This window comes from Carassius gibelio, chromosome B14 (assembly GCF_023724105.1).
Source record: "Carassius gibelio isolate Cgi1373 ecotype wild population from Czech Republic chromosome B14, carGib1.2-hapl.c, whole genome shotgun sequence".
Taxonomy (NCBI): Eukaryota; Metazoa; Chordata; class Actinopteri; order Cypriniformes; family Cyprinidae; genus Carassius; species Carassius gibelio.
Window position 1 is genome coordinate 15897670 of NC_068409.1, and position 13909 is coordinate 15911578.

Sequence of the window (13909 nt, forward strand, 5' to 3'; positions counted from 1 at the left end):
TAAAACGTCTGTTTCGGCTCCATTTTGAAAACAATGTCCAAAAGCTACAGCCAACACCTGCCCAAACAGAGCAGATTCAAGCTAAGGCTGTCACACATGCTTATTCAAAGGAAAACATTTCAGACAGATCTATACTCGCATACACCAACTGATTTTACAGTCACTGTAATTATGTCATCATTACAGATTTTAAAAACTCTGAAATGGCTTGAGCTAGCTAGCTTTACAAATTATCCCTGCATTTAAAACCCCTAACCCAAACTCTAATACAATTTGTTTCTATGACTCAGAATGTCTTAAAGTGGACCCAACAAAGCCAGATGGTCCTTAAACTCAGAGACCTCTTTAGAGTGTACAAGCAGTGTAACTGCACAGCACAGGTGAAATCTGAAGGTGGTTTATGGCCGTGTCCTTATTAGGGTGAAAATCTTATCATCTACTTTCATTACAGTAAACATGACAAGTTGATCTGCATCACAGCTGATACCTCCCAGTCTGTGACCCTAACAGCAAACTGCTTTTGGCAACGGCCACTGTATGCTTGGGTTACAACACCCCTCCAATTACTTAGAAGCAAATATTTTTCTTGGCCTAAAATGATAACAAACGTGTGTGCAAGCTGCATTTATGCACCTTTTCTAACATCTGCTGTTGTGTTACTGGTGAAAAGTACCTGCAAATCCAGATTTGCACAGGCAGTTAAAGCCCCCGGGGTAATTCTGGCATAGTGCCCCATTCTGGCAGGGGTTCGAAAGGCACTCATTGATGTCCCTCTCACAAGCCATCCCAGTGAAACCGTCTGGACAGGAGCAAGAGAATCCACCGACCAGGTTTTGACAAGTTCCTCCATTGTGGCAAGGTGTCGGCTGGCACTCATCTATGTCAGTCTCGCAGAGGGCACCGGCATAACCTGGTCTGCAGTTACACGCGTATGGCTGTAGGGGGCGATTTGAGACGAGGATGACCGGGACACTCTCCTCCGTCTTCATGTCTGGACCAACACCCAGCCGCCTCTTGCAGCTCCCCCCATTTTGACACGGATTGTGGGAGCAGGGATCATAGTCCACAGAGTCAATCTTAACTCCATTTTGTCTGTGCAGAATCTCTTTGATGCTCTGGAAGAAAGTGGCGACTCCACTCGGATTGACATACTGCCCGTGACCCCGCTTTACAGCTGCCATCAGGAAAGTGCTGTTGTTTAGTTCAAATACCCCATAGATCTGGACTCCAGTGCCCAAGCCAGCTAGCTGTGAATTGGCGATGCGCAGGAAACTGAGGTAGTGATTAGTAAGGAAGTCGCTGGTGCTTTGGGAGACGACTCGTATCAGGATGCTGTTTTCCACTGTGGCATTACTGAATCCAATAAAGAAAACACGGACATGGCTGTTGACAGCGTCGTGGACACCATCGCTGCTACGCACCGATAAATCAAATGTGCCATCTGTGGAGCGACTGTTTGAGCGGAGGTCACAGGTTCCTGTGGGAATGCTGAAGAGGACAGCCGCTGGTGGAGTCAGAGAACAGTGGAATGTGTCTTGTATATCTGGATCCTGTGGCTTTACCACCCCCAATGATCCTCCAGGGAACATATTTCCAAAATAATGCACATAGATTTCTGCGGAGCGAGACTCTGAGGGATTATCATTCTGATCATTGACTTTGATGTGGACAGTTCCTGTCGAGGACATCTGAGGAATACCAGAGTCTTTGATTATCACAGGGAGGTAGAAATCACTTATCTTCTCTCGGTCTATCTCTCTGCTGGTGGTCAGCTCTCCAGTTGGACTGAGTGTGAAGTAGCTGGATGCTGCTCCAGTGCTAACGAGGCTATAGGAGAATGGTCCTTGATTTGGTGCAAGATCTGGATCACTTGAACTGAGCGTCATCACGGATGTTCCTGCTCTCTGGTTCTCCATCACTTCCCCACTTTTAGTCTCCAAAGTTGGTCCATTATCATTAATATCCTCCAGGGTCACAATTAAAATGGCACTGCCGGTGGCAGCTGGAGAACCAGAATCAACTGCTAGGACAGTGAGGTTGTACACAGGGACAGTTTCCCGGTCCAGTTCTGAAGCCACAGACACCTGTCCTGTCTGAGGGTTGATGGTGAAGGTACCTTTTTCATAGTTGGCAGTGATGGCATAGGTGAATCTGCTCCAGCTAGGGACAGAATCTGAATCCTCAGCACTGACGAATGTAACCAGGCCTCCAGGGGATAGTCCCTCATTCACCTGAACATCATAGAGCTCCTGGGTGAATACAGGGGGATCGTTGGCATCCAGAATTGTGATGTTCACAAGCACCTCATCAATATCTGCCCCTCTTATGCTTCCTGAATTCTTAGCTAAGACTTTAAGAGAAATCTTTTCTTCTTTTTCACGGTCAAGCGGTCCTGAGACATAGATTTGACCTGTCTTTTTATTAATGTTAAAACCCCTTTTTCTGCTTCTTCCAAAAATCAAGTAATACACTTTGCCATCTTCTCCCAAGTCTCTGTCGCTCGCAAACACCTCTCCAATGACTGTGCCTTTAGGTGCTGCCTCTGAAACCTCAAAGTAGTACTGCTTTGACACAAAACGAGGGACATATTCATTAGCACCTTTTAGCTGAATATTAACATTTGCAAAGCTGCAACGTTCTTCATCTGGAACATTAAAGGCTTTGACGGTCAGGTGATACACCTGTTTAGCTTCATAGTCTAGGAAACCTTGTGTGGTGATGATTCCTGTGTTGGGATCAATTATGAACAAGTCACTGTCTGATGACTGAATGATGTATGCCATCAGGGCATTTGGCCCTGAGTCTTTATCAGTTGCATTCATTTTTACCACAGTGGTGCCACTGGGGACATTTTCCTGTACGACAGGGAAGTATTCCACGGGGTCGAACAGAGGAGGGTTATCATTTACATCAGTCACTAGGACATTAACTGTAACATAGCTTGTCTTGGCAATCCACCCTCCATCTGTTGCAGAAACTCTGAGTTCATGCTTCTGCTTTGTCTCATAATCCAGCAGCTTTGCCAGGGATAAAACGCCCGTTTGACTGTGAATTGAAAACAAGCCATCGTCATTACCTGAGGAGATGTTGTACACAACCAGGCCATTCATTTGTTTGTCCTTGTCCTTATCTCGTGCTGAAAGTGTGCGGATGGCTGTGCCGACAGTCAGACCTTCAGACACAGTGACTGTTACTTGGTTCTGTGAAAACTCTGGAGTATGATGGTTCTCTTCTGTAACAGCTATTTTGACTGTTGTCTTAGCGGACAGAGGTGGGTTCCCTCTGTCACTAGCTGTTATTTCAAGCAGGTAAACTTTATTTGTGTCTGCTGTGAGTGAGGACGCAACTGTGACCAATCCAGTTTGTTTATCCAAGCGGAACTTGCTGGAACTGTTGCCTCCAGATACTGCATACTCTATTTCAGAGTTCAGGCCAAAGTCCATGTGATCATGGGCTGTGACTTTGAGGAGTCTGGTGCCAACTTTTACGCTTTTAGTGACAGGGGTAAAGTAAAAGGAAGATTCAAATTTGGGTGGGTTATCATTGCTGTCAACTACATTTATGATAACTGTAGTTTCACTCATGAGTGGCTTGATGCCTCGGTCTGAAGCTGTGACAATGAAACTATGACGGTTTACATTGATGTTACTGTGGCCACTGGAGTTTTGATACCTGAGCTGCTGTTTAATGAAAATCTCACCAGAACTGGAGTTGATTCGGAAGTACTCTGTTTGAGATCTGATAAAGTAAAATATTTTTCCATTGAAACCCTCGTCAGGATCTGTGGCAGAGACTTGAGTCACGATGGATCCGACCTCTGTCAGCTCAGGATAGTCCAGGTAATATGACGGCTTGCTAAATCTCGGAGTGTTATCATTTACATCTGTTACAAATATTGTGACATCTGTGCTAACAGTCCATCCTGAATCATGTGCTGAGACTTTGGCAATGTAGTGGTTTGTGTCCTCTCTGTTCAGAGGCCTACTGATGGTGATGTCTCCTGTGCTGGGGTGGATAATGAAGGGAAGACTTGCATCGCTAATGGAGTATCGGCTTATAGCGTTAGCTCCTGTGTCTTCATCGGTGGTGGTTACTTGAGTCACAGTGAAGCCCACTGGTGCATTTTCAGGTACAGTGGCACTGAAGATTTTGGAGAATCTGGGAGCATTATCATTGACATCCAGCACACTGATCAAGACTTTGACTGCCGTGCTTTTAGGAGGGCTGCCTCTATCCGTCGCCTTTACCCTCAAAGCATACTGAGCGACCTTCTCTCGATCCAGTGGTCGTGTTGTGCGGATTTCACCAGTTGCCCTGTTGATGCTGAAGCTGTTTTCTTTGTTGCCTTCAATTATGGCATATTCCAGTTGCCCGTTTGGTCCACTGTCCTGGTCAAATGCTGATACTATCAGCACACGTTGGGGTGGGAGGTTTTCTAAAATCTCAGCGTGAAAAGGTTCTTGTTCAAAAGTAGGATGGTTGTCGTTAACGTCCAGAACTGCGATCTCTAATTTCTCATAGGCTGAATAAGGGGGAAAGCCTTGGTCTCTGGCCTCTATCCACAAGACGTACTTCTCAATATTCTCATAGTCCAGAGGCTTTTTGATAGACAGCTCTCCTGAAAGTTGATCTATGTGGAATGCATTGTCCAGGTTTCCGTTTGCAATGTAGAATGACAAAGAACCTGCCCTGGGTGAAGATCCGGTCACCTTAGTCACAACAGTGTTTGTGGGTTGGTTTTCTGGGAAGGTGAAGGCTTTCTCCTTGATTCTAATATGGGGAAAGTCTCCTCCAGTAACAAAGCGAACCGTAACAGTTGTGCTGTCTGTTTTGGGGTTCGTGCCTCCATCTTTTACATGGACCGTGAAGGTGACCTCTGAACTCCCTGTGAGTTTTTCATTTGCAGTAATGGCACCTCTGATGGGGTCTATCCTAAACTTTTCTGAATTGCGTCCAGTGAGCGAATAGTGAAGTTGAGCATTTGAACCAGTGTCTTCATCTGTTACTGTGACCGCAAAGACCAGTGAGCCTACAAAAAACAGAAGTGATTAGACACTAATCAGACAGACCAAAACCCAATGAAACCATGAACCCCTGCATTAGAGGACACACCTGTGGAAGTAGAAGCAGGTATGTGTGTAACATATGGATGATGGTGAAACCGTGGAGGGTTATCATTGATGTCGGCCACAACCACAGACACTGTGGCAGAGCTGGATAGCGGTGTGGGCTGTCCACCATCTGATGCCACCACCAGCAGCTGGTAACTCGCCCTTGCCTCTCGATCCAGCAAGGAGCTGGTGATGATCAGACCTGTGGCTGGGTTGATGGAGAATTGACCGTCCCCGCCACTGAGACTGTAACTGTAAATCACAAACACAACAGGTTCAATTCATGCATGGAGACCAAATAATGTTATCTGTCAACTACCCACACATAGTTGTGACCTTGGACCACAAAACCAGTCTTAAGTAGCAGAGGTATTTTTGTAGCAACAGCCAACAATACATTGTATGTGTCAAAATGATAAAAAATGTGAATGCCTAATATAATTAGGATATTAAGACCACGTTCCATTAAATTATAATTATTTTACCATAAATACATCAAAAAGCAAATATGCATTACTAAGGAATTCATTTAGACAACTTTAAAAGGCAATTTTCTCAGGATTTTGAGGTATTTGCACCCTCAGATTCCAGATTTTCAAATAGTTGTATCTTGGCCAAATATTGTCTTATCATGACAAACCATACATCAATGGAAAGCTTATTTAGATGATGTATAAATCTCAACTTCAAATTTCCTTATAACTGGTTTTGTGGTCCAGGGTCACATTTATCTCAACTGACTAGCATTGTCAGTACACATATTATCAATACTTGCTTTGCCTGGAATCAAACCATGACCTTGGCATTAAACTACAGGAAAGCTACGTTTCCGTCTGTAGAATGTCGGCATCTGCCCCAAGAAAAATTCCTCTCAAGCAAGAATTCAGAATTTTATTCGGCAAGTATCTTATCATATGGGCGGCAGGAAGATTAATTCTTTATTCATCTTTCCAGTTCTTTCATAATTCCCGCAGCATGTTTTCTCAGCTGTGCATCAGTAAATGAGCCTTGATCAAAAACACCTGATTTGAGCCGTTCCCATGCTGCTTTGAGTTTCAATGAGGTTCATTTTCGGGGCCTGTGACACAAACTTGTTCTGACAGTAACATGCACACATGGCAACTTCAGAGAGTGAGACAGGAATTCCACAAATTACAGAACAAAGTGTGAAAAACAACCCTGGTGAAAAGACAACAACATCATCCACAGTCACGCATCGTCCGCCTTACACCAGTTCGGTGAGACTTATGATGTCGCACTGATGCATAAAGTTGGTTCTGTGATTTAAGAACCGAAGCCCCTCACTGTCCCGCTGCCCCCCACTGGGCTCTGATCTGTCTGTCATACTTCATTACCATCCTCATTAGGATGTTTTTAGGAAAGTGGAACATGTTGCCCCCAAATGAGCTCTTGCAGGAGTACTTTAGAGATACATGACTTAAGGTCTTTGCAAACCGAGTCCGAAATTTTTGCATGTAAAAAAATTTATGTGACCTCACGTTGTGTCAATTACATTTACACACTGCATCCAAAACTTTCGTCCGTCATAAGTTTTTTTTTTAGATCGGATTCTATTTTGTCCATTTTTTTTACATCCATAGCAAGCATTTTCAGAGGTGCTTTGACAATTCAGAGCCACCGAAGAAGCGGAAGCCAGAGTTGTATGCTGGTTTCAATTTTAAATATGTGGCTCTATTATTGCTACCAAAACCCTGTAGTAAACTTTGAATCACTCGGGATAATCCGGGATAATCAGCAGTAGATAGAACTAATATTTCATCTTTTCTTTTTTTTTTGCAACAGATTAATTAATATGTATCGGATCCCATGTGCAACGTTCCTGTGCATGACACATTTTTTGGATGCCGAACACGAAATTTTGGAAAAATGTGCAAAGTCCTAAACAGGTAGTGTGTGTGGTGCTAAATGTTTGAGGACAAAAAAAAAAAACAATGATTTTTTTTTTAAATGAATAGAATGTTATATAGTAGGTGTTGGTTTCAGTCTTTAGTGTCGTACCTGATCACTCCATTGAATCCTACATCAGCATCTGAGCTGTTGAGCAACAGGACGTCGGTTCCGGTGGCTGCATCTTCAGGAATAGTTGTGTGGAAAGACATTGAGCTGAATGATGGAATATTATCATTCACATCACCAACCAGCACCATCACGGTACCAGAACTGCTTAGAGATGGCGTTCCTGCAAACACAGGAGAAAAACAAGTTCATATATGTGTGTGAAGCAGAAATGAGTCTGTGTTGCACATGTCTACAACTTAATTCCAGCGTCCAAAATTAACACTCGCCAAGTGTCAACTGTGTGAAATTGGCTTGTAAATAATAGATTACGCACTAGTTGGCTGCTAACTTTGTTAGAAGTTGTTGCAACATATCATAACGAGGAAGAATGATAGTCTGACACTCAGTGATGTAAACAAATGAGTGATTTAAAGCCACACAAATGTCTCCTAATGAAAAATTTCATAACACTTTACTTAATTAACTGTATTTTATGACTTAAAATGATGACTGTTAAGAATCACTGGGCTTCAGCAGGTCTGATGAGATAAATCTGGACCTCTTAACTCATTAAATACAGATGGTTTGATATTCTAGCAGCGCAGATTAACTTCTCAATCCGAAACCTCTCTCATGAAATCCGGATCTGGAGTCAGTGCCATCTGTCTGCGCTCCTGTCCAGCGCTAATCTCTGACCCACCGTGTCTCACACACTCAGGAATCTGAGAAATATACAGGGATCGTTGCAGGGGTACAGATGCAATCCTGCTGTTTAAAACAGTGAGGCACACGGCACAAAGAATGCCACTTTCAGCAGAAATCAAGCCGCAGTGAGGAGAAGCGGCGCGATGGGTCTGAGGAGATCGTGCTAATGAATAGCAGATGACAAGAAGCACCAAACATCTGCCCCTCTCTCGCAGCGAATGAACGTGATTAAAATGAATTTGCTCCATGCATCAGCCTCTGATAACATCGTGCATTTCTACAGCGCGGCAGAAAATCCTGCTCGTAAAAACAAAAGGCAGAGAGAAGAAAAATGGCTGCAGATTTCCCCCTTGCCTGCAAGCGATCCGAGGCGTTTTTCAGAGCGTGTTGTTCCTGCAGGCCTCCAGCAGATTAGTGTAACTAATAACACATGCTAATAAGATGCTAGCACACGCTTTAATCGCCTCATCCTCACTGCAAAGACAATGAGATTAGCATGGTGTCAGATTAGCATTTATCTATTGAGCACGGATACGTGTGTGTGTGTGTGTGTGTGTGTGTGTGTGTGTGTGTCTCATTCAGAGCTGAAACAATGTGACCCGTGTCTGATGAGAGGATCCAGAGAGAACGTCTGCTGTCTCACACAGTCTAACACCAAAACAGTCCTGTGTTACGTTTGCACATATATTTATATGGAGACATTTCATTGTCTTCTATTGTTTTATAGACCGCTAGTTAGAAATACTGACTATAACCAAACCCTATGAGAAAACATTATGCATTTTGACCATTTGTATAATTTTGTTTTTTAAAGTCACGTTCGTTTTTCCAGCTTTAAATGCAAACCTTTGCACAATGAAAAAAACAAACATTTTAACTAGTGTTTCTGCCTTTGTTTAAATATCTTTGAAATCTATATAAAGGCACACTGAATCATTTATTGTTTAATACATCAGCTTCCATGAACTAAACAAACAAACAAACAATATATTTCTTACAGCATTTATTCATCTATATTTATGTTTGCTCATGTAAGTGCATTAAATATTAAAATCAGAGGTTGTATCTGGTAACATTAAAGCATTACATTTACAGTTACACTTATGCATTTAGTAGATGCTCTTACATGTAATAACTTAAAGAGGAACAAAAGCATTGTTATAAGTTAATGATGAAATTAACTTTTAAATTTAGATTATAAATAGTTTTATGTAAGTATTTTCATTGTTAGTTCATGTAACTCAGAAACATTCTTTCATATTAAAAGATACAACTTTTTAAAATTTTAAAAATGCATTAGTAAATTTTGAAATTAAAAAAGGTTAATAAATACTATTTAATAAAACTTTAAGTTAAAAGGAATGTTACTGTAAAATGTAACCAAGAAATGCACAGACGTGAGCTCATTAACATGATCAAGCTCATTTGCATAATAAAGCCTTTTCAGCATTCAGAAACTTCCGCTGCTTTAATTAATAATGATGCACAACTACATAACAGCTATTTTTGGTGAAAGAAACCAAAATATTACAAAAATGAAGAACATTTACAGTAATAAGTTAGACACGTAGTCTAGAAACACTTATCATCAAGACGATGGAAAAAAGTAGTGAGACGCAGCGGTCAAACCTCTGCATTGATTACTCATATTAATGGAGTGTGTTTGGAAGAATCAGCAGCGTGACGCAGCTGACACACACACACACACACGCACACACAGACGCAGCTGACACACACACACACACACGCACACACAGACGCAGATGCACACACACACAGACGCAGATGCAGGTGTGTGTGTGCGTGTGAACGTGACAGGTCTCCATTACTCATCACTAATCAGTCGTCTGATGCAGTTAATGTGATCAGATCAGATCTGCTCATTATATCCGTGTTCCTGCTCATCAAAATCTCTCTCTATCTGTCCGTGTGTCTCAGATGTAATATGTCCAGCTGCGTGACAAACAACTGTGGTACACATAAATACTGCGAAAACACTTACTCAAATCAATTCAAGTTTATTTGTACGGCACTTTTTATGATACAAATCATTGCAAAACAACTTCACAGAAAACTACATTTCTACAATATTTAGTAGAAGCTTATCAGTGGTGACTGTCTGTTTGTGCACGTATGACAGGAATATATGGAAAAATCTATTATGATTGTAAAGTGCTTTAGGTTTACAGCAAAACAATAAAGTGCTATATAAATGCTTCATTTATTTGTTCATTCATTCTTTTCAATATCAACTACACTCTTTTCTGTAATCATTATTCACGGGTGTTTTACCCGTATTTTGAATTATGCATGTCTTTGACCGATATGTTAAACTTAATGAAAAACGTACCGTATTTTCCGAACTATAAGTGTGACTTATAGTCAGGTGCGACTTATTTATCAAAATTAATTTGACAAGAACCAAGAGAAAACATTACCGTCTCCAGCCGCGAGAGGGCGCTCTGTGCTGCTCAGTTCTCCTCGCCCTCTCGCGGCTGGAGACGGTAATGTTTTCTCTTGGTTCTTGGTTCTAAATATATGCAACTTATAGTCCAATGCGACTTATATATGTTTTTTTCCTCATCGTGACGTATTTTTGGACTGATGCGACTTATACTCAGGTGCGTCTTATAGTCCAAAAAATACGGTACTGCTAATTTTCTGACATTTTTCTACTGCTCTACTCAGCACTGTTGAGTACTGTTCTTTTCTAATCCACATTCAGTTTTACTAAGAAATTAATCACTTTGTGAATGCGAAATGTGTTTTTAACTGTTTACGAGAAAGAGTTAAGTTTTCATTTAATAATGAAAGTTTTACTTTTAAAAACCTTTCGAATTAAACATTTTTAAATATTGCAACAACAAAAAAAAACCTTGGAGAAAAGGAAAATTCAAGGAATCTTCAATTTTATTGTTTTACAAACCTTAAAAACAATTACCCAACAGGGAGCGTTATCAGGTCTTTTAAAAATAATATAAATGTTAGGACAAATGTTCAGAAAATATTGTTAAGGAACACTTTAAGAGAAAATGTTTTGAGATCAACTTGGAAAGTTCTTCTGATGTTATTTAAACTTGATGAACATTCCAAGGAACGTTTTTGTAACCTTTAAATAACGTTCTAATCTAGACAAAAAAAGGAAGCTGTAATGTTCTTGGAATATTAAAAGGAAACATTCGAATATATATATTTATTATCATTGTTTTATTTTTTATTTTTTTGGTTAAAAGTAAATGTTTTCGCAACCTTTAATCAACATAATCATAATCTCAATTTCACTGTTTTAGAAATATTTCTAAATAATGTCCCCACAGTGTTTTTATAACCTAAATTTGATATCTGGGTAGCGCGCAGTAATGTCTAACAGCATTCAATCCTAAATATTTCATATCTCACGCTTCTAAAAGCTACATTGTTTCAGGATCTGCTCCTGTTCTCCAGGATTCAGCTACTTCCTCTCTGACTACAGGAAGTGACATCATTACCTGTTTACGAGCAGGAGCTTGGGTGAGTGTTTGGAGGAGCCTGACAGAGCTGTGTGTCTGAACGTGAGTCGAGTATCTGTGTGTGTGTGTGTTCACTGTTCAATACATACTTCACACAAAACCTCAGTGTGAAGATCTGCAGATGTGTTTGGCTCTGATTGTCAGTTTCTGTCATATTTACTGCAGTTACAGGAAAACTGATGAATCCAATTAAACACATGAAAGAGAGCGAATCTCATGAGCTGAACATGTGCAGGTCAGGGTTCACCGAACGTTATTGATGAACTGCTAGTTACTTTCACAAACAAATGGCATGTAGCACATTGAATTAAAAGTGACATTCTGAAGCCGAAAAACATTTTCTTGTAAAACATTTTAATCATCTTTCTTCGTCTTTAAAAGTTTAGAATTAGATTTCAATTTCTCACTTTTCCTCCCAAATTCTTATAATTGTGATGTGCTTTTTTAATTTATTGAATTTGCTTGTAATTTCCACTATTTTCAGTGTTTTTTTTTCTCTTTTGTTAACCAAATTACAGTAGAATATTACTTTTAATGAAACTGGCATAATGTGCATGGTCAGTTTCACTTGTTTCCAGCACTGTCCTCATCTGACTTCAGATTAGATTATGAACTGAAGGCCTGGTGTGTGTGTGTGTGTCTGTGAGAGAGACACACACACACACACACACACACAATGCAATATTCATGCATCTATCTATGATGCTAAACTCCTCACTGGACGCAGTGACAGATAAATGATTCACACTCAATCTCTCCACGTGTTCTTCTGAAGGTTACTTTCCTCCCACAATCCACCAAGAAACACAGAGTTTCACTTTAAGAGCATGCTCAAGAAAGTTATTATGATTAACTAAAACCATTAAAAATCATTTAAAAAATCATCACTGTAAATATGCATTAACAGAAAGAAAAAAAGGTTGATTTCAGTGAATAGTTCAGCGTGACCTGACTGTGACGGTTCTGGTTCTGTGTTCACACTCTGTGTCTGTAATCACTCAGAGATCAGCGCTGGATACGAGTGTAAACGTGCTCCATCTGTCCCGCTTCTCTCTGGAAATCATTCATGCGTGTGCTGCATCTTAATTCAGCTGTAAGCTCACAGACTCACAAACATATGGAGCTGCGCAAGCCGCTTATGAGCCACATTACACAGACCTGCTGCGTGTGTGTGTGAGAGTGTGTGTGTGCGTGTGAGAGTGTGTGTGTGTATGCGTGTGACATCAGAAATATTTTAACTTGGTTTCCATTTTGGCGTCATTTTAGTTATATTTTAGTAGTTTTGTTGTGTACTACTATTATTTTTATTATGTATATATATATATATATATATATATATATATATATATATATATATTGCTATTGTTTAGCTATTATTATTTTATATAAATTGCTATTTATATAAAATATATATGTAAAATATATATTTTATATGTAAATATCACATCTTATTTATGGAAATTAGAAACTAGTTACAGCTGAAATAAAATTTTATATACATATATATATTATTTTAGTTAGTTTACTTCAAGTAATGAAACTTTTTTTATGTTTTTAGTTTTAGTAAACTATAATAACTCTGGTGAATGCACATGACGACACAGCATAGACTTCATATGAAGTTAATTCTAATGAGAAATACAAACGCTAGGAGAAGATGTTCTGCTTTATTAAAACGTTGAGATTGTGATGAATGGGAGGGTGAACATCCAGGGCAGTTTATTTACTGCAAACTAAACAGTGAACAGAAAGAGAGACGGTCAGTAAAGCTGCAGTGCACTCTGGGAATGAGATGTTTGAGCGAGAGCGGATCTGTTGCCCTGTTACTGCTTTATTAACTGTGTGTTTGGAGAGACTCAGGAAGGACAAAGACTTCAGCCTGACAAACGCTTCCTTCTCCGCCGAACACATCAGAATCAGTCATCTTTATATCATGCTGACCAAATACTGTACACTATTCAAATCATATCAGAAACCTTTATAAACAATTAAACAATGATACTGAATCAACTTTTCGTTCTGCTCTAAATTAAAAAATGTCTCTTCTCTTCTCTTTTCTCTCTCTCTCTCTCTCTATAAATGTATTATTGTTTGTATAATTGATTGTGTGTACACAAATTTAAAATTTCAATTCATGCATTTAACAGACACTTTTATCCAAAGCGTCTTACAGTGCATTCAAGCTATCATTTTTTACCTATCATGTGTTTCCAAGGAATTGAACCCACAACCTTGCACTTGATATATATTTATATCTGCATTATATTTAATGAAACATTTTTAGATTGTATATGTATTACATACAAAAAGCATTCATGGTAAATACTCTTGTGGCATCTGAGAGCAGTTTTTAAGTGTCTCACAAAATAAAACAGAAAAAGTGTAATAATTGACCGACTAGCTGCCTTGAGACTGGTTTATCTTCCACACACCTCTAAACTGCATTAGGCTGATTCATCAACACTTAATTAACACACATCTGCAAGTTTGAAAATGAAGCAAATGAAAAATGGTCCAATTAGACTGTAAGTGGTTTCCAGTTCGAGTTGTGTTCAGATTTGACCT

At 39.9% G+C, this 13909-nt stretch overlaps 1 protein-coding gene across 2 annotated transcripts in view; it reads right to left on the reverse strand.

The window, feature by feature from the left end:
- LOC127971415 (protocadherin Fat 4) overlaps positions 1–13909 on the reverse strand; it is a 77397-nt gene that overhangs the window by 13867 nt on the left and 49621 nt on the right. For both annotated transcript variants that reach the window (XM_052574419.1, XM_052574418.1), the window contains exons 7-9: positions 7131–7311; positions 5113–5363; positions 674–5029 (exon numbers count right to left, since the gene is read on the reverse strand). In XM_052574419.1, the coding sequence (XP_052430379.1) occupies positions 674–5029; positions 5113–5363; positions 7131–7311 (4788 nt within the window). The remainder of the gene's footprint in view (positions 1–673; positions 5030–5112; positions 5364–7130; positions 7312–13909) is intronic.